Raw genomic sequence first — 24,557 nt, 5'->3', positions numbered from 1 at the left:
AACGCGCCCAACTATCAATTCTTCTATGATAGCTGGAAAGGTTGCCGCCATCTATGAACGACGGCAAAAACCATACTGGTTGTGTGCTTGCCGCCATCGCTTATAGATGGCAGTAGCTGTCCAGGTAGGTTTGTGTCGACATACCAGACACGATCCTGGGAGCCTAGCCCTTAACCCCTTAACTGGGGAGCGCGTCTTTAGACGCGCGGCAATTTTGACCGCAGCTTGGGGGGCGCGTCTGTAGACGCGCTGCACTGCCTTCGCTGTTGGGAAGCGCGTCTTTATACGCTCGCTCGTTTTACCGTACGGGGAGGATGCGCCATCTATCCTCATAGATTGGAAACATTTTTAGTTTTAAAAACGATGGATAGATGGCAGCACAAAAAAAAAGATTGAAGACCTCTGTGTAACACGTTTGACTGTTTGTTTGGAAAATGGCGTCCAGCAAACGCCGGCGTCCCCTGACTGACGAAGAAATCGCTGAGCTGCTGCAAAGTACTGACGAGGACTCCGACTGCGATGTTGATTTCTCGAGTTCAGATGAATGCTCTTCAGGATCCGACACGGAAGTTGATGATGACGCAGCGGAACAATTGTTTACGGCACCACCATCAACTTCGGGACCTGCTGCAACCTGGCAAGACACTGGCACGGTGAGAGATCCATTTCGATTTGTGGGAAGTGCCGGAGTTCACATTCAGCTTGATGATGTGAGCCCACTCAACATCTTTGAATACTTTCTTGATGACAAAATCTGTCAACTGATAGCGGACAACACGAACTTGTACGCATCACAAAAAATCCTCGAGAAGAGTGCTTCTGGCAAAATGAAGGCGAGAAGCAGAGAACAAGATTGGATACCAACAACTAAGGAAGAGATCAAGCTTCTTTTAGGCGTCTGGATTTTGCAGGGGATCGTTCAGAAGCCGACCCTGAATTCATACTTCACGCGACAACCTCTGTTGGAGACTCCAATATTTTACCAGCTCTTCACAGAAAAAAGGTTCTGCCTGCTTCTGAAGTACCCGCACTTCGTGGACAATGGGGCGGCAGTGCCCGAAGACATGCTGAATCCAAGACTTCACAAGATTCGTCCCATCCTTGAACATCTCGTGGAAAAGTTCCAGCAGGCCTACACGCCTCAGCGAGATATCTGCATCGACGAGAGCCTTCTCCTCTGGAAAGGACGACTCGGATGGAAGCTGTACATTCCTATGAAAAGAGCGAGATTTGGAATGGAATCTTTCAGATTGTGCGAGTCAGCAAGTGGATATGTTTGGAATATCCTTGTCTACACGGGAAAAACGACAAAGTATGAATGCAACATCTCCGGAGTTGACGCATCGAAACTTGACAAACCATCCCAAGTTGTGCTTTCACTTTCGCAAGATCTCCTGTGCAAGGGTTACTTCTTGCACATGGACAACTATTACTGCTCGCCAGTGCTTTTTGACCTGTTGTGCAAGTTGGAAACTGACGCCGTTGGAACTTGCAGGGTAAACCGCAAGGAAATCCCAAAGGACTTGAAAGAAAAGAAGCTGGCAAAAGGCGAAACTTTTGTGAAGTTCCGTGGAAAACTGTGCATGGTAAAATGGATGGACAAAAAACATGTGCTCATGATAAGCACCGTTCATGATGGAGAGATGTCAAGCGTGACCACCAGAGCAGGAAAGCAAGTGCAGAAACCAAAAGCCTGCGTGGACTACAACAAGGGAATGGGGGGTGTTGATCTTGCTGACCAATGCGTCATGACGTACAGTATGGCCAGAAAGAGACTCAAGAAATACTACATGAAAATGTTCCGGCACCTCATTGACGTGACCGTCTTCAACTGCTTCATCCTGTCGACAAAGCTGGGATCTGCAACAGACCAGCTGACGTTCCGGTTGAACCTTTCCAACAGCCTGTTCGAAACCTATGGGCCTTCAAGTGCAACAGCGGCAAAGATTGGTCGTCCACCATCGAAGCCTTCTCCAGCACGCCTCTTGGGACGACATTTCCCCGATTTCAACGAAGGGGAAAGCACCAAGAAGCACCCTCACAAGAGGTGTGTGGTGTGCCTTGCACACAACCGAAGAAAAGAGACAATCTACAGATGCAAAGACTGCAGTGTGGCTCCTTGCGTCGCTCCGTGCTTTATGGAGTACCATACGAAGACCAACTACTAAATGTGTGGTGAACCCTGTAAATTGATGTAAATAAACTTGTTTTAGGTTGTGGGATCATTGTTATAGCTTCGAGAGCTCAAAACACTTTAAAAAAAAAACTCCCCATTTTGCAAATATTTTTGGTCAGAAAAGTACCCAGTTAAGGGGTTAACAGCTCCGCCGTAAAAATGAAAGACATTTATAAATCTCTGTAATGCAAAATTAGAGCACAGCTTTTGAGGAGGAAGAGGGGAGAATACAGAGGGGAGGGTATGCCCAACCTCCTCCTCCGTACAATTCAGATTGGTGTTGAGGTCATGTGACATCAGTTTTTTTGCTAAATCTAGCAGAGAAACTAAATTTGTTCATAGGTGACGTGACACGAAGTCGTGTGACGTCGTTTTCCCTGCTAAATTTAGCGGGGAAACTGAATTGGTGTTGAGGCCACATTGCATCAATTTTCCCATTAAACCTAGCGAAGAAGCTGAATTTGTTCATGGGTGACGTGACACAAGGTCATGTGACGTCATTTACCCCACTAAATTTAGTGAAAAAATTGACGTCACATGACCTCAACACCAATTCAATTCCTCGCTAAATTTAGTGAGGAACTGAAGCGGTGTTGATGTCACGTGACATCAATTTCCCCGCCAAAGTTGGCGCGGTTACGCCTACGCCACGGAACACGGAAACAAGCGCCTAAGAGCTGCGCTCTAAAAGGACGATGACAGAAGAGAGGCACACGGGATTCCATGCCTGCACCCACCGATCCAACACCGGCACGAGTGTTCCAGGATCCCCTGCTAGCCGAAATTCGCAAAAGGTTGTATTCCCATTTTGGCTGGTTTGGTTTGACAGTAAAGGGATATAGCTACGTCACCCCACACCGTTGACACGTACCCAACGCGCACACGAGAGCAGTCAGGAACACAACAGTATATTTGTTTCCTGAAAGCCAACAGATTCCCCTCAAAGGCTGGCTCACTGACCCTGGGCTGCCTGCGTGCGGGGTGCACCCTGGGCTGTAGGCAGAGCAGAAAGGTGACGGGTCCCCGGTGCCCATGGTGTGCCAGATAGGTGCGTCCCCCCAGAATGGGCACCCCTTCCAGCCGGGGCAGGGGCAGGGTGAGCACCACCCCAGCGCTCGTGCCCACCCACAGCAGGCCCCGGCCAGCCACCAAGGAGGTCACCGTCACGGGGGGACGCACGCTGCCCTGCTTGGCTGCAAGCATAGATGACCACGAACACAGAAATTGGAAGCTCCAACCCAAACTTGGTCGAGGGAGTCTGCAGGAGGCTGATTGATATCTAGCACGCTACCAGACAAAAGACTGCTTCATCTTTGCATCTGTGAGAAAGAGGTGCTTTCCAGCTCTAATTTCAACAGTTCTGTCTAGCGTAGTTGAAAACACAGATGCTATAGTCAGTTACAGGTTAAGAAGGTAGTGGCAAATGCCCCCCAAAGGGAATCGGATATCCCTCCGCCACCTCCGCATCCAACAGCGTCCCACCGTTTCCGTGACGTCGCGGCCAACGCGCGAGGAGGGTCTTGCCTTTCTGTACATATTTGCTTTATCTTTCGACTTTGACTTAGCATTGTGGAAGCCACAAGAGGGAGATTAGAGTTCTCACCCACCGACGGAAACAAATACGACTTTCGGGGATTAGCTTCTCCGCCCCCGATGAAAACAAACGTTGCTTTCTTAAAAAGTGGGATCGGAGACAAGTGGGAATCCATTGAAGCGGAACAAGGAGCGTTTCCAGTGAACTCTTCTTTCGACTGCGGAGAGATTTGAAACGGGCCCATCACACTTGTGGGAGGAGCTTCTCCTACCTTCTTGACTCGTAACCGACTAGTACAGTGAAACACCACTTGAACAAACCTCAATGGGCCACCCTCGCCCCCCCCCCCCCCAAAAAAACATACTTAGTTTACTCAACTAAATGCATTGGACAAAATGGGGTTTCGCTGGGTAACTTGACAAACATTTGTTTATCTGTGTAGTTTGTTCAACTGGAGTTTGTTTATGTAGTATTTCACTATGTTTATTTAGAAAGTGTAATGTTTGCAACATTTAGAAGCAATCCGATCGCGAAACAAAAGCAAGCTCGGAGGCAGAAGCAGACAACGCAGCGTATGACATAGAGCTGGAGAGAGCCCCGAAGACACCGAAGAAGCGAACGGGGGAGGAGGAAGACCCGTCAAGCGAAGGAAATTTGAGATGAAGGGAGAGAGGAGCCAATGGCAACAGCGCATTCCCGCGAGCGCGCGCTTCGGCCAATGAGTGGCTCGAAATTGGGCTGCGGGAGAACGGCCATAGCGTAGGCCATGTTGCACTAATGCCATAAAGAAAAAGCTCAAACAAAAGAGCGCGAAATCAGCTTTCAAACCATACCGAAATGGCGGCGGTTGGAGGAGCGGTTTCGGAATCGCGATTGTGCGAAGTGGGGCATTATTTTTGAAGTTCGTGCTTCACTACAGAGCTGTTCCGGCCTCAAAATGCTAATTTTTTTTTCTACTTTGCAATTGATTTTAGCATAAATATTTTGTACAGATATAGTTTGAAGTATGTAGACTTTATTTTTTTTTTTCTCTAAGACCTGCGTCTCCTTTTAAAGGGTTACTGAACCGAAATTTCGAGCTCACTAAACGAGGCCGGGCGGATGGGCGGGAAGCTGCAAAACCAAAAAATGTCACTCATACGGCGATATACCTAACGGATCGCCGTATTTTTTGGAAAAGAAGTGCGCGATTGAACCTGGCCGACGAGAAAAGGCACGTCACGATTCCCATTCTCTGTCCTCCTCACTACGTCCCGTCAAGCTGGTGAACCGAAGCGAGGAGGAGAGAAGCGAGGCCACTTCTGCTCATTCTCAAATTCTCCCGGAGGACAGTTACATTACAGAACTCACTTGATCGCGCCCTTCTTTTCCAAAAGTATGGCCATCCGTTTAAGATATTGATGTACAAGTGATGTTTTGGAGTTCGTAGCGTCCGGTTCAACACTTCTGCAGCCTTACTTTCCAAAATCCAAATTTCGGTTCAGTATCCCTTTAAGGGTAAAGTGGAAGCTCCCCCCTCCCCCTCTTTCCACTTTAGCAAAATGAACGCTGGAAAGAAAACTACCCCCTATTCAGCATTTGCTCTGCTATAGTGAAAGCAGATGGGAGGAGCTTCCACACTATGCTCTTAACCTTTCACTGACTGTAGTGCCCCTAGCATGTTCAAAACAACAGGAGTTCGGCTCCATTTCGTACCGGCCCTTTCAAAAAAAGCAACGGCACCCACCGGCAAGGAAGCGTCCCACGCCATCGGCAACATCGACATCTTGGAGATGCCTGAAGGTCTCCGTGTGGTAGAGGCTGATGCGAGACGAGTTCTTCAGGGCAATCCAGAGGCCCGTTCCAGAGTGGGCCATCAAATACGCCTGGCTGCCGTCTTCCTGCCCCAGCGTGTGGGTACGCTGCACACAGACATGAACACTGTTTACTCTCTGGTACAGCTAACACTTTATACAAAGTGAAAACAGACATTGCCTCTGACTATAGCCTCCAAACAATCTGGGCAACACAGCAAAATCCTCCAAAGGCCCAGAAGAACACATTAACTGGTCAAAATTTGCTTAAAATAATTTTAACTGCAAGTGAAAATTGCCTCTTCCATTGCAGAAATGTGTTGGGCTCACCTTTCCTGAGAATTGCGTCGAATAACGAGGCCGTAGTTCACCTTTAATGACATAAGTTGAAAGGTGCAAATAAAAATTGCTTAAAACTGTTTCTGTTAAGATCACGCAGGCGTCGGTTGTCTCAAGCATCGATAATGTAGTACATCTACAAGTACAAACAGCAACCACCTGATGTCAAAAGCGGTAAAACAACCACATCAAGTGAAAATGAAAGCAAGGATGGTGAAAATGCACAAACCCTAAACAACAATGCGTAGTATGTACCAATGAATTGACTGGCACACCTGAATGTCTGAGGTGAAGGCGTCGAGAACGTAGATCTTGTCTGCACATGCGCAGTAGAGAGATGTGCCCAGAGGTAGCAGGGACGTGATGGGCTCCGTCCCCAGTACAAGGACCCCGGGAGAGTTGAGGTCCCAGCCGCCGGTTGCTAGAAACAAATGTCCAGATGTCATAACAATGTATGAAATGCCTTTCTCTCACAATCCTGAACAAAACTGGTCAAGTGCAAATGAGAAAGAGAAACTGGCAAGCCTGCTCAAGCATGGTGCATGCTCCACCTTTTTTCTTCGGAAGAAAGCTGTAAAATAAAACTACGCAATATCTCGAGTCATTGCCCATCCCTAAGTTGTTGCCCACCCTACTTTCTGGGCGAATATCAAAATTTCCAAAATAACACCAAGTGATTGCCCACACCCCCAAATACCCCAATGCGGACTCCGTGATCCGCACACATCCATCCTACACGAATGATGTGGCAAGGACCTTACGGTTGGAGGACGTCCGTGACGAAGTAAAACAAAGGAGGTAAAGAAACTTATATTTTTTTCAACATTTAATTCCCGATTTCCACGGCCCCTAAGTCGGAGTACATGCGTGAGAAAGAAAAACGATGGAGGTAACAAAATAAATCTTTGTATTGCTTACAAAAAAGTGAAAGCCGTTTACAACTCCCTGTAACACCGAATTAGAGCGCAGCTCTTGAGGAGGAGGAGGGAAGGGTACTGGGGGGTGAAGTGACCTGGGGGGGGGGGGGTCACGTGACCTTGGGGGTCACGTGACCTTGGGGGGTCGCCTGACGATGCCGATGATGTCATCAGTGACGTCACTGATGACGTCATCCGTGATGATGACAATGACGATGCGGATGCCGGTGACGTCATCAGTGACGTAACTGATGACGTCATCAGTGATGATGACGATGACGATGCGGATGCTGGTGAGGTCATCAGTGACGTCACTGATGACGTCATTAGTGATGATGACGATGACGATGTGGATGCCGGTGACGTCATCAGTGACGATGACGTCATCGGGGAGGTCACGTGGCCTCGGCGGGGGGTCACGTGACCCTGGGGGGTGGTCACGTGACCTCGGAGGGGAGTCACGTGACTTGGGGGGTCACGTGACCTCGGGGGTCACGTGACCCTGGGGGAGGGGTCACGTGACCTTGGGGTGACCTTGGGGGCCACGTGACCTTGGAGGGTCGCGTGACCTTGGGGTGACCTTGGTTACGCCGACGGCGACGGCGACGCCGCTCAAGCCGGGAACGGGCCCCTAAGAGCTGCGCTCTAAAAGTGTGTGTGCGTGGTCTAGTCAGTAGCATCCCGTGACATCACACGTGGCTGTGACGTTATGACCCTATTGACCCACTAAATTTATACACAAACTCATCTCTGTTACGTCACGGCGCGGTGATGGCGCGTCAAGAGCACTTCCGGTCTGGGGCTGTGAGGCATGTGCATTCCTGTGTTACTTTGGAAGAAACTGGATGCAAACCTGCCTTCTCATCAAAACGCTGTGACTGAGGTTGTACCTAAAGAGTCGAGAAAGGTTTGAAGGTCAGTTTTCATGCGTTTTCTGCCTGCTCGGTTCGTCCGAGAACGTGGACAGGGGCCGTGAAAACGAAAAAACAGACGCCGTCGGACCACGATTGCTTGGGCGGGAAGCACTTTGGATTGAATTCACATATACTTGTGGTCGTCAGATTTATTTGTTTTGTTCCAACATCAATGCGGGAGAATCGTCAAGTTGCACGGACCACCTGCGGATTACCGTTCAGTGCGTCATCACAATCAAACGGGCGCCTCATCGCTCGAGCTGTCGTCTGCTCTCTCAAACGTTTCTGCTTGTCGTCTGCTCGTTCAAACGACAGCGGCCCGTAGACCAAACATTGACCCGGTAATTGCGATAAGAAGTGCAGACCTCAAAAGACGTCCAAGTTTGAAGGTTGCTTCGGGGAAGTAGGCTCGGTGTAAACAGTAGATATAAGGAAATGCTGATAATTATTACCAGTGGCCATCATCGACTTGTTATGCCTGAATCACTCGGTCCGATTCTGCTTGCGATTTTTAGTATCGACATCGACATCTCAGCTACGGTTCAGGCTTTTGCAGCTTGAGCTACGTCATGACTGAAAATAGCGAGCTGAACCTCACCATGTGAATCAGGCTTTAGCGTCCATTCTGCGGCGACCATGCGGAATGAATCACCGCATGTTACATTATTCACGCCAAGCTTTGCGGTGTAACGAGCCTCGTTACATTCGCTGAGGCCGCTCAAGTAGTCAGACATTGCCAGGAAGACGTAGAATCAACAATTCCAACGTGAAAAAGAGCGCGGGGACTCACACAGACACCGAAAACATCTCATTCCAATGATTTGTTTATGGGCGACAGCGAGCTTCTTGCCCACACCCCCATCGCGCATGCGCGGCGTCGGTGGCGTCCACTAGGGGCGCTCTGGTTTGTTTGTTGGTGTATAGAAAAATGAGATGGTGTATAGAAAACTTTTTCACCAAAATTTGACGAGAAAATTTTCTCCTAAATTTGGCGGGAAAATTTCCCGCTAAATTTGGCAAGAAAATTTTCAATTAAATTTGCTGAAAAAATGGCCTGCTAAGTTTGGCGTGAAAATTTTCCGCTACATTTAGCTAATATTTTCCCTCCAAATTTAGCGGGTCAATGGGGTCATGTCTTTACAGCCACGTGCGACGTCAAAAATGGCTGCGCGCATTGCGTTACGAGATTGTTCCCACCGACCCCGAATTTTCAGCAACATGAGCTCCTAATCGCTATAGCATTAAAACTCATTTGCACATGGTCATGTTTACTACTTAGGTTTTAAAGGGGCAAGCACAGAGCCCTTCCCTCACCAGGGTCCCTGCGGTAGATGTTGAGGGAGCCGCTAGTGAGGGCCACATAGACGCACTCGCAGTGGTACAAGATCCGGGTCACTGGTGCCAGCACGGTGGTGCTCCCCACTTCCGTCCACTTGTCGGGGCAGGAGGCCATCAGCAGGATCAGCCTGCACAACAAGGGGGTGAAAGGCAGTGCGCTATATACAGTGCAATCCACTTATAGCGATACTATATATACAGGGGTGGAAGCGGGCTAGAGCCTTTTGTATCAGGGCTGGGAGCAGCAAAAGTCCCACTTTGGAGCAGTTTTGGAGCAGTAAAACGCTCGCTTTAGAGCAGCTCGGGAGCAGCAAAAATAAGTTCTGTAGCCGTAGAAGTAGGTTTTGGAGCAGGTCACGGAGGTCAAACAAATGTCTAAAAGTGATTTGTTGTTTCTAAATGTGAAAATGCAGCAAAAATATATGCATGCACATCCCAGAATAATTTTCAAGCAACATACATACACATTTTTCTATTTCTATTGCATTGAAATATGGAATATTGGCAATTTATGCAAAGGAAAGGCTTTGAGAACCATTCCGGCAGCAGGCAGAGTCATGATAGACTTTATATGGGAGGCCCCGACAATAAAAGCCTAACTTGAGCCACGCCAGTACAAAACCGTCTACTTAATAGACCAATTGTCAACATGTATCCAGAAAACTAAACCACTGCAAGGAGTCAGATAAACTACCTTCGCTGACTACAGTTTTTGTTTAATAAAGAATACACATGTTCAATCACTACTTAAAAAGCCCTATATCAAGTTTAGTAACAAAATACAAGGCTACTGACATTTGACAAAAATTCAGATGCGAAATAAAATGTGTATTTTATATCTTTAGACTACCACAGTCACTCGTACATATGCAGCTTTAAGCATCGACTAGAAGAGCAACGCAACCTTATGTACTCCATAAAATGCTGTGCATTGCGTGTCTCCATAAAAAAAATTAAGGTACCACAACATGTTTCAGAGTAAAGCAGTCCTTGCTGACCTGTTTTCATTAAATACAAATGTTCTTAATCCCTGTTCATAAAATACAGTAATCCGTACACCCAAGTTAACATACAAAGCTATATCTAATTACTTTGGATGGAAAAATATATTGTCTTAAAAATATCACAGCCACTAATACATATGCAGCATAAACACTGACTAGAAGAGCCCACAGGCTCCATGTTAAAAAAAAAAGGGTTGTGACTAAGCTGAATCTGTGTAATTTAGATACAACTGAAGTTCACCTTTTTTTTCACAGTTTGAACAGCAAAGTCAATTTCTTTTATGCGCTCGAGTACTTTGGGCAGTTTAGAGTTCACATCTCTTAGCAGGAGGTGTCCACTCCCCACCTTGTCCATGTCCTTAACTGCCTCACCCTTGCTTATGAGTTCTTGTGCACTCAGTAGAAGTGCTTTAAGAGAAGACAGTTTGAACGAGACTGAAAATGAGATGTAGCTGATCAGGCGCTGATCCCTGCGGGGCAGGCTGCCTTCTTACGTGACAAAAAGCCCACCAACTTCTCCCTACCCTACCCTACCCTACCCTACCCTACCCTACCCAACCCTACCCCCCCCCCCCCCCCCCCCCAACCAGAAACTTGTACGAGTAGAGTGGCTATAGCAAGTTAAGGTGCGTTCTTGACAGGAATCGGCAGCGCGGGAGTGTTGTACGGCATTTCTGATGTAACCCCCACTCCTCCACGCTAAAAGAAAGAAACAAGAAAGTGTGTAGCACTGCCAATTAACCAACTCGCTTAAGATCACGGGTATTGTTTTTGCCAGTGGTTTGACGGCGGTAGACAACACACGACAGCGTGCACATTCGCGCACACAATGATGGTTTTGGTTTCGTTTTGACAAGACAAATTGAGTTCGAGAACGGATGTGCCTGTGCTCGCGATTCTTCACGGCTAAGCGTCCAAATATGGTAGGCTACCAAATAACAGGTAAAGCTAGTAAAGACCACTTACTTCTGCTCATGTTAATGGCCAAGGTAGCCCACCGGTGCCGAGGCACCGGTGGGCAAATCGGGACCACGGGCAACTGCATGCGCGCTCCAACCGCGCCAACCAACTATGCCCGAAACCAAACCGATGTGTTCGTATATAAACTCTTTGTAGTAAAAAAACGACATCGCACTCTCGATGAACTAAAATCGACGCCTCGCCCTGAGGTTAGAGATGGTTCGGAGCCCCAGTTGAGTTGGTACGAGTCACCCGCAGTGACACCTAAGCAAAAGTACACACCTCATGGTGGCCCGTGGCCAACCGTTTTCCGCTAAATTTAGAGAAAACACAAAAAAAAAAAAAAAAAAGTTGAAATTGGCGTTTTGGAGCAGGCTGGCGTAGGGAAGTGAATTGGCGCAGGGTGGCGCAATTGGCGCAGCGCTTCCACCCCTGTATATAACAATGTGCTGCCTACAACGAACAGTTTCTAGAGTTTCTAGATTAGAAACGCTCAGTTTCTAGTCCAAATACAACGATGATCGGTTATAACTAGGGTGTGCATTCTCCGGTTTCAACCGAAAAACACCGATAAACATCCGTCGGTGACGAAAATATAAAATCGGTTAAAACCGAAAAACACCGGTGGTTGGATATTTTCGCCCTGGTTAAAACCGAAAAACACCGGTCGTTGCTAGTTTCCGACCTAGCGAAACTCTTTCCCCGTAGAGGTTCGTCAAACGTGTTATCTCGTGGATGCTGCATTCTTCCAGTGTTTATACATGGCTTGCAGGTGGCGCCAGTCCACCCTCCTTTCTGGGGGTCAAAAGCGTCTAGTGAACGCAGTGGAAGCTAAGCTCTCATACGCCTTTCCCCTATTGTGTCTCCCATGGCCCCCTTTTGTGGAAAAATTGACACAGGGGAGGGTAGGCTCTCTCGTGCCTTTTCCTCATTGTGTCTGGCCAAGTGATGTTGGTGCAAGCCATGTATTCTGAGGTTGCTGTGGTTCCTGGAAGACACTGCCAACGTCCGTGTCGTACAGGAGCCTGCATTTTCATAATTACGGGTTGCGAACCGCAAGGGACATGCTGCCGTGACGGCAGCACGTTCCTTGCGTGTAGATGCAAGCATGAAAGTATGCTTGCATCTACTATAATAACCAAGTGTGAGAAATAGTTGCTTCCTAGAGAAGAAGTGTATGAACTATGTGAATAAAATTGGAACTCTGTCTGTGATCAACCGCTTTTTTTTTTCCACCGATAATCACCGTTTTTAGCCTCGTCGTGAGACGTTCCACCGAAATACACCGGTCTTTTGAAAATAAATAAACACCGAAAAACATCCTCTATAAAATGCAAACCCCTTCAACAACTAAACCCAAATATCTTTTCTTCTTTTTTTAAGGAACTGTTAGATAATATCTTGATCACTTTCAGGAAAGCTATGATTTGAAATATGTCTCCATTCTATTTATTCCAAGCAGCCTGCTTGCGTATGCTGGCCGAGGAAACTCTTGATGGCAGGCAATCGGCCAAGTATGTAAAGATACAAGGAACGAAAAAATACTGACACAAATGCAATGCACAAGGAACAAGATGGTACAAACCCACATATGCATAGCAGAAGAAGTGAGATGATATGAGCACAGAAACACATAGCAAAAGGAATGGGACAGTATAAGCACAATATCGCACAACAAAAAGAATAACAATGTAAACACAAATGCTAAAGTTTTTTTAAAAATTATGCTTTACAACTTTACATATAATACACCGCAAAAGGAGAGGTGGTACAAGCACACAAATGCACACCCAAAGAAACGAGGCCACACAGGCGTGTGGATGCAGAGTAATAAGAACAAGATCACACGAGCATACAAACAAACATACAGCCAAACAAATGAAATGCGCCGTAAAGAAGGCGTGGAAGACCGCCTTCCCAGAGGCCACTACCTCTTGCTCTCGGTGGTGATCCAGACAGTTTCGGCGGCCCCCGGGGGAGGCGGGGCCTGGGGCGCCTCGGGGTCTGGCGGGGGTGGCACGGCCTCCATGGCGGCGATGCGCGACTCGGGCAGGTCGAAGGCCCCCACCGAGCGCAGGGCGATGTGGTGCAGGGACAGGATCACCAGATGGCTGTTCACCCCATCCGTGCTGCACAGCCAGAGGAACTGGGCTCGCAGGCCCCCGGGGCTGGACGGGGACACGCTGTAGAAGCAGCCACACTTCACCTGCAAGCACAATTCGGAGGAGGCACCGTCAGCAACAGGATACAAGACGGATCAATTTAAGCCCCCACCAGCTCATCACAAAAGTCGGCCCGCCAACTGTTACGATAGGTACTGTGTAATAAACCTTTTTTTAAATTTCGAAATGATGTATAGATTATGTGCAGCCACTACAGTTGGTCATGAACTGTGAGCACGCATTGGACGCGAGCGCTTTGTTAGCATTTGGAGTGTACATGGATCGAAAAGCATTCCACACAAGTGCTGCGCCAGCACTTAGCACAAGCTCAGGACCAATCATGGGTTTCACGCCAGAAGCAAGGAGACCAACTACAGTCAAACCCCTAACGAACAGCAAGAAACGCCACGATCAGTTCAATATAGCAAGTAATTCAATACAGCAAAAACCATTTACAACGAACTTTTACGATGCGTTCGTTGAAAGACGAGAGCTTCTCTTTCTTTCTCATCTCTTCACTTCCGCCTCGTAACAATGTACTGAAAAGTTGTTTTTTTAGCTTATATTTTCTTCTCAATCACTTCTCTTCGTGGGCAACCGTTTCGGGATAAAAAGTTTCCTTTTCTGTGCGTGCTTGCAGGGTGTAATTTTTAGCTCTCTCCCCCCTTCTGAATCGCTTCTCTTCGCTCAATTTCGTTCGCAACTTGAGCTTTTGGAATTTTCTTTCTATCCTACTTTTTTTTGGGGGGGGAAGGGACAGGCTAGAAGACAATTGTTTGCGCATTTTTGGAAGCCTTCTCGGGGGAAAAAGTTTGATATAGCCAATATATGTTGTTCGTTATGAAAAGTACTTTTTACCTGCATTTTTATTAAAATTTTCCGCGAGTTCGATATCGACCGTAAATCGCTGTATGTGGTTTCATTCTAAACAGGTTTCACTGTAATGGTGCCTTGGTGGCTGTGCATAATCTATGCATCATTTCACAATCCTGGAAAGGGTCTGTTCAAAATGTTTTTCGATACTGTGATTGACAAGATTTTAGGTTCTCTATAACTATTTCTCCCTCAACTCGCAAATTTCTTCTTCCACTACTGTAATGCTTCATGGTGCTGTAGGTGCCCACACAGATAAATAAATACCGTGAAACACCACTCGAACAAACTTTAGTTGAACAAACTATTCGGATGACAAAACTTTCGTAAAAGTTCCGAGCAAAATTTGACTGTGTCCAGTGCATTTAGTTGAGTGAATTTTCACTTAATGAAACCTTAAATTGGAGTCCCTCGAAGTTTGTTCCAGGTAGTATTTCCCCCTAAGCCAAATTGTACCCGTGTTCGCCGCAACTTTCTATAAAGCCGCAACAAGGCAATGTTGGCACATTCTCAAAAAAAATAGTGCACGCGACTGCTTCAGTAAAAGTTAAAAACAGGATGGCGTACTTAATTGGACGAGAGTGCCATCGGGCAAAGAGCCTCTCTGACGTTTATTTTGACTGGACGACGTCAACAGGAAAAGGCCACCAAACTAGTCTTCTCACCGTTTCTCGTCTTCTGCCAAAACAGATGTTCGGGCGGCCTATAACACCACTGTTCAACTCCGAGACAAACAGGCCCCTCGGCCGTAGGAGGATGAGGGTATTCTTCCTTTAGCAATGGCCACAGTAATTACATACCCCATAATTCAAAACAGCGTGAGAGTGCTAACTAATTATATTCTCAACGGAAAGATTACAATTCAAGTAGTCAAGCAATTGGTGTACGTCGTTTCATGCACCAATATGGTCACCGACAGCTAAAGAAATTCAGGGTGTGGTTTACTGCATTTACACTTTGTAATTTGTTTTTCAGCCGCGTTCTTGTCGGCTAATGCCACACTGGCTGCGGGGCAATAATGGGACACTTGGGACAGGACATGCCGTGTGTTTCTTAAAGTGCCACTGTAAAGAAATTTTTGTAAACAGTCTGGTTGGGACACGCGTGTCAAAAAATTTTTTTTTATAGAGCAATACTTACGGCGAGAGATTTATTTGAAATTCTGTGCGCAAAGTCCATGATGTCGCAGACTGGTCATTCGCTCAATGAAGTGGTCTTACTAAGGAAATGAGCTGAGCTCGTTGGTTTTGATACATCTTGGGTGAAACAATCCTCCTTCCTTCGTTCAGCTGGTTTCACCCAAGATGAAGTGGTCATTCGCTCTTTCCACCTCAACGTGAAGGCGAAGCCGATCCACCTTTCCTCTACGTGCCCGAAATGCCGAGTGAAAAAACAAGTGGAAAGGAGGTGACTACAAACTAAATCACATCTGGCGCCGTCAATATTCCTCTAAAATATTTTTTGTTGGGGGCCTAAAATTAATTTGACACGCATGTCCCAACCAGACTGTCTGAAAAAAACATCCTTTTTCTTTTTTTTTTAGGGGCCCTTTAAGTTGTCCATGACTGTAAAAGGTTAAGGGAGGACGCCACCCAAAAGGGTCAACTTTTAAACCTTTGGCTTAATAAGATTAAAATTTAAAGTACAGTCGAATCTTGTTAATTCAAACTCAAAGATTTTGAAAATTTGTTTGAGCAAAGCAAAGTTTGAATTACCGGGAGTTTCCTCCCATACAGACACATAGGATGGGACCTGCATGTTAGTTTGAATTATCCGCAAGTTTGATTTAAGAGAGTTTGATTTAACGAGATTCAACTGTATATAGTGGAAGTTGTGAGAAAGAATGAAGTGCAAAGTTTCGTTGGTGTACATAAGTTGTAAAAAAAGATATAGCTCTTTTTATAAGGAACACCCTACCACTGTTTAGGAAAACTAGCAATCAGAAACTAATGTAATAGTACCCAACCTTTTTCCTTTCTAAATAAGAAGTAGAATGTCTGGGGAGTGCAACTGTGACAACTAATTTCCAAAAAGTACCTAACTTATTTTATGCTAACATTGCAAAGAAATATGAAATAAATTTCTTGCCTTTTATGTCATCAACAAAATCTTAACATTGTTCATAAAAGACATTCATAAAGTAAAAAAAACAATGCCACAGTTGCATTGCCCATTAAATTCCAGTTAGGGGAAACAAAAAATTGAGCCGTTTTTTTGTCCCGTTACCAAACGACAGTCACCCTAAATTGAAATTTATGCCAAAAAGTGGAACAGAGACAAACACATTAAAAGTGCTCCAACCTCTACCTTTTCTTTAGCGTCGGTGGACCGAAAATAGTTTATAAAAAAATAACTATGTAGCGTAAACAAATTAAACTTTGGGAATACTTTCTAGATGTTGGCAGATATAAATATGGTATTTTTCAAACTCAAAATTTTTTGCAGAAATGTTTTTTAGAGCGCAGCTTTTAGGCGCCCGTTTCCGGCTTGAGCATTTCCAGCTTGAGCTGTCGGTGTATTGTGCGGTGAATTATGGGTAAATTTCCAGGCTAAATGGAGCGGAAAAATTTCTCCGCTAAATCTAGCAAAAAAAATCTCCCCCCTAAATCTAGCGGAAAAATTTTCCCGCTAAAGCTAGTGAAACAATTTCCCCGCTAAATCTAGCAGAAAGATTTCCTTGCTAAATCTAGCGGAAAAATTTCCCCGCTAAATCTAGCAGAAAGATTTCCTTGCTAAATCTAGCGAAAAGATTTCCCCGCTAAATCTAGCGAAAAAATTTCCTTGCTAAATCTAGCGGAAAAATTTCCCCGCTAAGTCTAGCGGAAAGATTTCCCCACTAAATCTAGAAAGCGAATGAAAAAATTTCCCCACTAAATCTAGAAAGCGAATGAAAAAATTTCCCCGCTAAATCTAACGGAAAGATTTCCCCACTAAATCTAACAGAAAAATTTCCCCGCAAAATCTAGCGGAAAGATTTCCCCACTAAATCTAACAGAAAAATTTCCCCGCAAAATCTAGCGGAAAGATTTCCCCACTAAATCTAACAGAAAAATTTCCCCGCTAAATCTAGCGGAAAGATTTCCCCACTAAATCTAGAAAGCAAATGAAAAAATTTCCCCGCTAAATCTAACGGAAAGATTTCTCCACTAAATCTAACAGAAAAATTTCCCCGCAAAATCTAGCGGGAAGATTTCCCCACTAAATCCAACAGAAAAATTTCCCCGCTAAATCTAGCGGAAAGATTTCCCCACTAAATCTAGAAAGCGAATGAAAAAATTTCCCCGCTAAATCTAACGGAAAGATTTACCCACTAAATCTAACAGAAAAATTTCCCCGCAAAATCTAGCGGAAATATTTCCCCACTAAATCTAACAGAAAAATTTCCCCGCTAAATCTAGCGGAAAGATTTCCCCACTAAATCTAGAAAGCGAATGAAAAAATTTCCCCGCTAAATCTAACGGAAAGATTTCCCCACTAAATCTAACAGAAAAATTTCCCCGCAAAATCTAGCGGAAAGATTTCCCCACTAAATCTAGCGGAAAAATTTCCCCGCTAAATCTAGCAGAAAGATTTCCCCACTAAATCTAGAAAGCGAATGAAAAAATTTCCCCGCTAAATCTAACGGAAAGATTTCCCCGCAAAATCTAGCGGAAAGATTTCCCTACTAAATCTAACAGAAAAATTTCCCCGCTAAAACTAGCGGAAAAGTTTCCCCGATAAATCTAGCGGAAAATTTCCCCGCTAGATTTAGTGGAAACACGTCCCCGCTAAATCTAGCGGAAAAATTTTCCTGCCAAATCTAGCGGAAAAATTTCCCCGCTAAATCTAGTGGAAAAATTTCTCTGGGGGTCACGTGACCTGGGGGGTCATAAACCCCCGAGGTCACGTGACACCCCCAGGTCACGTGCCCTTCGAGAACATGTGACCCTCAGTACCCTTCCCTCCTCCTAAAGAGCTGCGCTCTAATTCGGCATTACACGGCTTTCATTTTGTTCTAGGTAGTGTCCTTGCTCAAGTCGATTCTCTCTGTGGATGCGTGGGAGCGACGTGGCCACCCACCTCGGTAGGGGTGGTGGCCGGGTAGAGGGGCACAAGCCGCACGAGCAGGGGCAGCTTGCTGGACGGTCGCTTGTCCTGTTCAGGCACGTCCCAGGCTGGCATGTTGTTCTGGTCTGCACGCGGGCGGGAAGGGCAACCTCGTTACGGTCGCCGCGGGATGAGCATGGAACGGCAGGGTGACTCTTTTGGATTTCAAGCCTCCAGCACGAGCGCAAGGTCGTTGGCAAGGTCGTTGGCAAGCTTCCATTAGAGGCGGCACCGCAGAGGCACATCCCTGCCATTCTCATTCACGGAGATCAGAATCTTTTCCAAGATTCTAATGGTGAGCAATTAACGTCATTTAATGTGGTTGGGTGATCACCGCGCTCAAGGAAAGCCCCCACTTCAGTTTTGCAGCAAAGGTTAATGAAGGTGTTCCTATTTCCATAAAGGCAGTGTTGCTGCACTTTTTGCTAAGTAAAACTATGTCTGCCCAAACGTGCCAGACACGAGGTTTCCACTCTAACCTCTACACAGTTCAAGATTGTATGTAGGGAAAGGAGACTTCACGGGCAGACTCAACAATGATCACAGTCTAAAGAAGCGCCAGTGCTTTGCCATTCAAATTATGAGGATACTATGTCTAATGCGCAAGTGCATAGCACACCTTATAGGCTTACAATAAAGTAAATTTGTCCCGTTTTGTCCATTAAAAAATCGTGTAGTACTTGCCTGGCATGAAGGAAGAAGTTCTTTGGCTCTCAAAAAATAAAATTTCAATTCAAATAATCTCTTAAAATATATATTGTGCCAGTTTATTTCATCACAAAGTGCCTCCATACAAAAAAAAGTTATAGTACTAAGCACGGATTGAGGCACCACTTGCCAGCTAGAAAGCCTGGCCTCTAAATCGCTGAAGACAAAATTCGAAAAACGACCCAGCTGCATACCTAAGGCCAGCTTTGCCAGTCGTAGATCTGTCGTCCAGTCCCTCTTCACTGCGGGACTCGACAACTGGAAACTGACTTGCACTTTCTGGGATCTGAAAGCAAAGAAAAATGCTCCTTCAATGCCTGGATGCAAACAAAGGCCACTGCAAAACTACTTGCGCGTTTCAGTAAGACACCCCTGAATGTGGTCACAGTGTTGTATTTATTGCACCATTATATCTCACTAGCTCGTATAATTTTGCCCTTACAATTTTTTTTTTCAGCGTCTCCCACTGAAACCATAAATAGAACCATATTACTCTAGCTTGTCCACGAGTGCTCAACTATTTCTCGTACTACACAGGACTTTCTTTGTACCCAAACTGCAGCCCCCCCCCCCAGACCAAGCATAAAATAAATAAAACTGTGGCATCTACCTTGTCTAGAAAAAAAAAATAGAAAGTCCCTGCTGTTGAGCATGTAGGCAGCAGCAGTTGTGCAATACCGCTGTGGTTTGAATGATAAACAGCGACAGACAACACGGCACAACAAACCGGGTCTTAACTAATAAAATGAAAGTCCCTTGCTGACTATACGTACTGAAAGATTGTACCTTCCTTAACACAATCAGTTTCTTTTTAGGGGCAAAGCTCCTTACGGTCTAGCCTTGTCCAGCGTCCGTGCTCACATCGATTGTACTGCCTCAGAGATCAGCCCACTTTAAAAAAAAAAAAAAAGAAATGTACACCCGCACAGGGATTCGAACTCAGGACCGCTTGCTTACAAGGCAGACGTCTTGACCACTACGCTACACTCCAACGATGCATGTAGCCGCTCAACGTCTATACAGGAGAGGGTGCTCCGGTCAAATGCGTATATAATCGCATTAAACTTTGCATGCATTGGCTCAACGTTTATAGACGAGAAGGCGCTGCGGTCAAATGCTCAACTGCGCATATAACCACGATCCATACCACACATTCTCTTTCTGACATGGACCGTTGACTTAAGCGGTGGAGATGCGTTCCCACGGCTTCAAGCGGATCCAAGCTGATTCGCTAGAAGAACCACTGGCTCTGCATTTCACCAACCATAAAGCAGTAATAATGAAGTCAAAACGCAACCCGGAACTCAGCACTATCTATGAGCAATAAAAAAAATCAGCACCATCAGCACTACCTATGAACAACAAAATCAGTATCATCAGCACCACCAGAACTTCGCCCCAATCAACATCATTCACCACAAGGAGATGCGTCCATTTTTTTTTTTTCCAAGCCTTTTCTTTTTTTTAGCATAGCAAAAAGTTAAAAACGATGACGTGAGCATGGCAAAAGCTGCCGTAGCTAAGTCCAGAATGCTCACTCCCAAACTTTTATGTGGCCAGAAGAGCGACGGTGCCTCTACGAGATTGACGCTTTTGTCCCTTTGTCACCTTGTCGCAGTTTGTATTGTAAACGTTCAAACGCGGCTATCGAACAGCTGGAAACACTCTCAAATCCAGGAACACTACTCTTTTTCGGTTCCGTTTCGTTTTGAATCCGAACTTGCAGTTTGAGTTGCCAAAACAACATGGTTAACACGTTTTTTTTTTTTTAAAGCGTGGTTAACATGTTTTTTGTTTTTTTTCTTTTGCAATCTCGCTATTGTTGATTTTTGCGAGTGTACCAAGTGTGTTCTATATCGACGCTTCAATTCAAAATGAGAGGCTTTCCTCGTGAAAAAAAATTAGGCACGGCTTGGAATTCCAGTTTTCCAACTATTCATATCTGCAAGCTGCACAAGCGGGACGTCTTGGTTGATATTCAAGGTTAAGTCAAAATAGTGATTAAATCTGCAAAAAATATTTGTGCCATTCCTTTTCTTTTTTTTTTCCTAGCCTGCGCATTAGATTCTTGCAGAACAATAGGATCAAGAGGCGTTTCTTGCACGATCTGTCCAACGTCACTATGCTAACATAGCGAGAAAACACACTCTTTTGTCCTTTCCACGCTGGCAGCGTGTCTCTCGCCGGGTACGTCGAATATTTCGAGCGGCTAAACACTAGGAATTCGATATGTGAATTGAATTATTGGGAAACTTACTATTCAATTTGCATTTGTACGTTCCGAGTATTAGCCCACCTCTAGCAAAACCTAAGCAACGGGCATATCAAGTGTCCACCCCAGACTCTTGAGCTTACCCGGCTAGTTGAGGCGTTTATTTATTTATTTATTCACGTTACCTCAAAGGCCCAAATAAAGGCATTACAAGAGGGGGAGTACATTCAGTGTAAGCATCAGTCAGAACAAAATAATAAAAACAGTCAATCAAAAAAAATTTAGAAACACACACACACACCGAAAAAAAAATCTTGGATTGCAGGGAGAGAAAAACAAATGCAAAGCGAAAACATGTACATAAAAGAGAACGGATCTGCAAATGAAGTTATAATGCTAGCATGCGCGACAAGAATCCACGACAACATGACAAGAACTCCCCTTAGCGAGGCGCTCCTCCGAGCAACCCGGTGCAAAGCGGTAAAGCCCATCCCATTACGTTTTGCATTTCTGCTTTTGGACCTAACGAGCACCCATCACACCCTTTTTTGAGGTTACCCCCAAATTTTGAGTGGGTCCTTGCTCGGTACTTAAAAAAATACTACCCTTACAAAAAAAAAATATATATATATATATATATATATATATATATATATACCGTAGAATACTGCGCATCTGCCCATTCCACCTTAAGCGGCCATATCCAAATTTCTAAGATGTGAAAAAATATGCACAGTACATTTATATGTAAAATTGATGATGGGACAAGCACCCATCCCCCATTTTTTCACGATTATCTCTAAATTTTGAGCGGGCGCTTGCCCGGTATTTTACAATACAGTCAAATCTCGCTAATTCAAACTCGAGGGGAACCGAAAATTTGTTTGAATAAAGCAGAGTTTGAATCACCGGGAGTTTCCACCCATAGAGACGCATAGGATGGGGCCTGCATGTTAGTTCTAATTATCCGCAAGTTTTAATAAAGACCGTTTGAATTAATGAGAGTCGACTGGTCGACTCTCATTAATTCAAACCTCTTAATTGAAACTTGTGGGTGATTCAAACTAACGTGCAGGTCCCATCCTATGTGTCTCTATGGGAGGAAACTCCTGCTAATTCAAACTTTGCTTTATTTGAACAAATTTTTGGCCCCCCTCAAGTTTGAATTAAAAGGGCACTGACACATCAAAATCATATATTTTTTTATTATCCGAAACAATTGAAAACGATGCCGGGACATTACCCTCAAAATTTTAAATTTGGGAATTCAGTATTTGTGAAGTAAAAAAACAATTTCCAAATGCCGAATTCGAAGTTCCCACGCGATCCGCGCCGGTGCGTTGATGTCAAATATTGCGGAGTCCTGAGAGTCCACTTTCTTTCACGACTTCCTGCTGTTGCCATGGCGACCCAAAGCGAGGAGGAAAGGAGCGAGCGTCGGCGTTGCGGCGGACCGGTTTTGAGCAGTGTCGCCTGTTTTCTGTGGGAGGATACAAACCCAGGATACGGCACCACAACGAAATCCCGATTTTTGGTATTTCAAAAAGGGCCGTAGTGCGTTCGCAATTGCGTTAAACAACATGTTTTAGGATTGCCGTTATTAAATGTTATAGAGATGTCGCCTACAAAGCTTCTAAATTTCATGATTCTTGACGTCACGAATCAAAAGGAGCGAGGAGGCGAGAGGCAGGAGAATCAAACGCCAAAAATAAAAAGGAGCGCGCGCAAGCGCGCAGAAAAGTCTTTTTCGCGAAGCGTTTTTTTTTTTAGTGTCTACGACTGCAACTTGCATCGTTTTAGACAATAAAAAAAAATACGACATTTGGGGTTCAGTGCCCCTTTAACGATACTCGATTGTATATATATATATATATATTTTTTTTTTTTGCTATTTACTGTAAAATTTTGAAATAGCCCACCTAACATCAAGAGCAAATCGGCTGAAAATATGGACTGGGCTAACTTTCAATGTACAATCAAGAAAAGTTTTTAAAAAATTGCTATTTTTAGGTTGTGTACCTTCCAGGCTTGTTAAGGCGGCAAGAGGCAACAAAGCAAAAAAGACTGTACTTCCCTGTCAGCAGTGTTCGCTTATATCCCGCCAAAGCTAACAGGCTGCATTTACACCGAGGCCATCATTGATTCCAACACTACCATTACTGGGAGTGGGCTATCTTTCGGTATTTAAAAAAATATAGCAAATCAAGCCAAAAATAGTGGTGGGCTATCTTTAGGGGGGGTGGGGCATCTCTCGGGATTTTACGGTAGTTAGGACAAGCATGTTTAAAAATAAATGTTTAATAAAAAAAAAAAAAAAAAAAAAAATGACCGCATCTTTATGTGGTAAATGATGTTGATTGGGGCGAAGCTCTGGTGGTGCTGATGATACTGATTTTACGGAACAGGGTTATATACACATTTGACCGCAGTGCCCTCTCGTCTATAAACTTTCAGCCAATGCATGCAAAGTTTAACGCGATTATATACGCATTTGACTGCAGCGCCCTCTCCTGTATAGACGTTGAGCGGCTACATGCAACGTTTCATCCATGACAGAAACCCCCAGCTCTTGAGTTACTACCACATCTCAGAGCCCCCTACTCGTACCGCAGTCGTGGCCCAGTGGTTAAGGCGATGGACTACAAATCCATTGGGGTCTCCCCGCACAGGTTCGAATCCTGTCAACTGCGCAAACATTTTTTCTTTTTTTAAGAAGACAGATGGGATGGCAATCGATGTGCGCACGGACGCCGGACAAGGCTAGACCCTAAGGACCTTCGCCCTTAAAATTTCTTTTTGCCCAGTATTTATGTTACAATACTAATTTTTGGATTTGAGGGCAAAAATTGAAACTGTACCCCTGTGGGATGATGATAGCGTTTGTACCCAACTATACTTTGTTTCACGATAACTTAGCGAATTGTGGAGGCTGTGGCCCCCACGCCCCAGTAAGAGCATTTGAGAAAGGCACGTGACAACACTCCATGGTCGAGGCCACAAGGGCCTCGTTACTGCCCCGGCAACAGCGCCATCCGCGACAAAAGGTAGTTGTAGGCTTCTTTTTCTTTTAGTAGTGTTGCAATCAGACCCTTATGATCACAACACTACCCGACACGGAAGAAAGACGAGGCATGTTACTTTTCAACAATACTTAATACAGATCAACCCTTTTCCGAGAACAACATGACTTTTGAACTCTGTTTAAACGCTCGCAGCCGAGTAATGGACCACTTCCGCTCGAAACATCGCCTTGGCATTAGCATCCACCACAGATCTGCGGGTAAATATAAATGGAGAGCACGGTTGTCTCATGAACTGTTCTCGAAAAGTTTGCTACTCTAGCAGACATCATTCTTGCAGCAGTGGGCGTTCACCTGAAGTTTGTTGCTTTCGCAGCAGACGACTCTTGGCAAGCAGACTACAGTCGGCTCCTTTGGGCCTTGCGCCTCGCATTTCGCATGGTGACACAAATGCTCCCGTGATGTCGGGTCACGTGCCTCGCTCTCACGCTCTTATTGGGTCGCGGAGGCCATAGCCTCCA

The 24,557-nt window shown here is 45.3% G+C and overlaps 1 protein-coding gene and 1 non-coding gene across 6 annotated transcripts in view; one reads left to right on the top strand and one right to left on the bottom strand.

Moving 5' to 3' along the window:
• The window catches only part of LOC8042806 (rho guanine nucleotide exchange factor 10-like protein), a 74,156-nt gene that overhangs the window by 11,899 nt on the left and 37,700 nt on the right, over positions 1-24,557 (bottom strand). For all 5 annotated transcript variants that reach the window (XM_042290780.1, XM_042290777.1, XM_042290778.1 and 2 more), the window contains 7 exons: positions 18,999-19,090; positions 18,070-18,182; positions 12,907-13,181; positions 8,988-9,139; positions 6,118-6,263; positions 5,437-5,611; positions 3,137-3,369 (listed from right to left, as the gene is read on the bottom strand). In XM_042290780.1, the coding sequence (XP_042146714.1) occupies positions 3,137-3,369; positions 5,437-5,611; positions 6,118-6,263; positions 8,988-9,139; positions 12,907-13,181; positions 18,070-18,182; positions 18,999-19,090 (1,186 nt within the window). The remainder of the gene's footprint in view (positions 1-3,136; positions 3,370-5,436; positions 5,612-6,117; positions 6,264-8,987; positions 9,140-12,906; positions 13,182-18,069; positions 18,183-18,998; positions 19,091-24,557) is intronic.
• On the top strand, positions 23,625-23,706 carry Trnac-aca. The gene has a single exon. It is a non-coding gene; the product is annotated as a tRNA-Cys (tRNA).

Source organism: Ixodes scapularis, unplaced genomic scaffold, assembly GCF_016920785.2.
Source record: "Ixodes scapularis isolate PalLabHiFi unplaced genomic scaffold, ASM1692078v2 PGA_scaffold1__304_contigs__length_218370807, whole genome shotgun sequence".
In the NCBI taxonomy this organism is placed as follows: Eukaryota; Metazoa; Arthropoda; class Arachnida; order Ixodida; family Ixodidae; genus Ixodes; species Ixodes scapularis.
The sequence above is the reverse complement of the archived record's forward strand: the minus strand, read 5'-3'. Positions and strand labels throughout refer to the sequence as shown.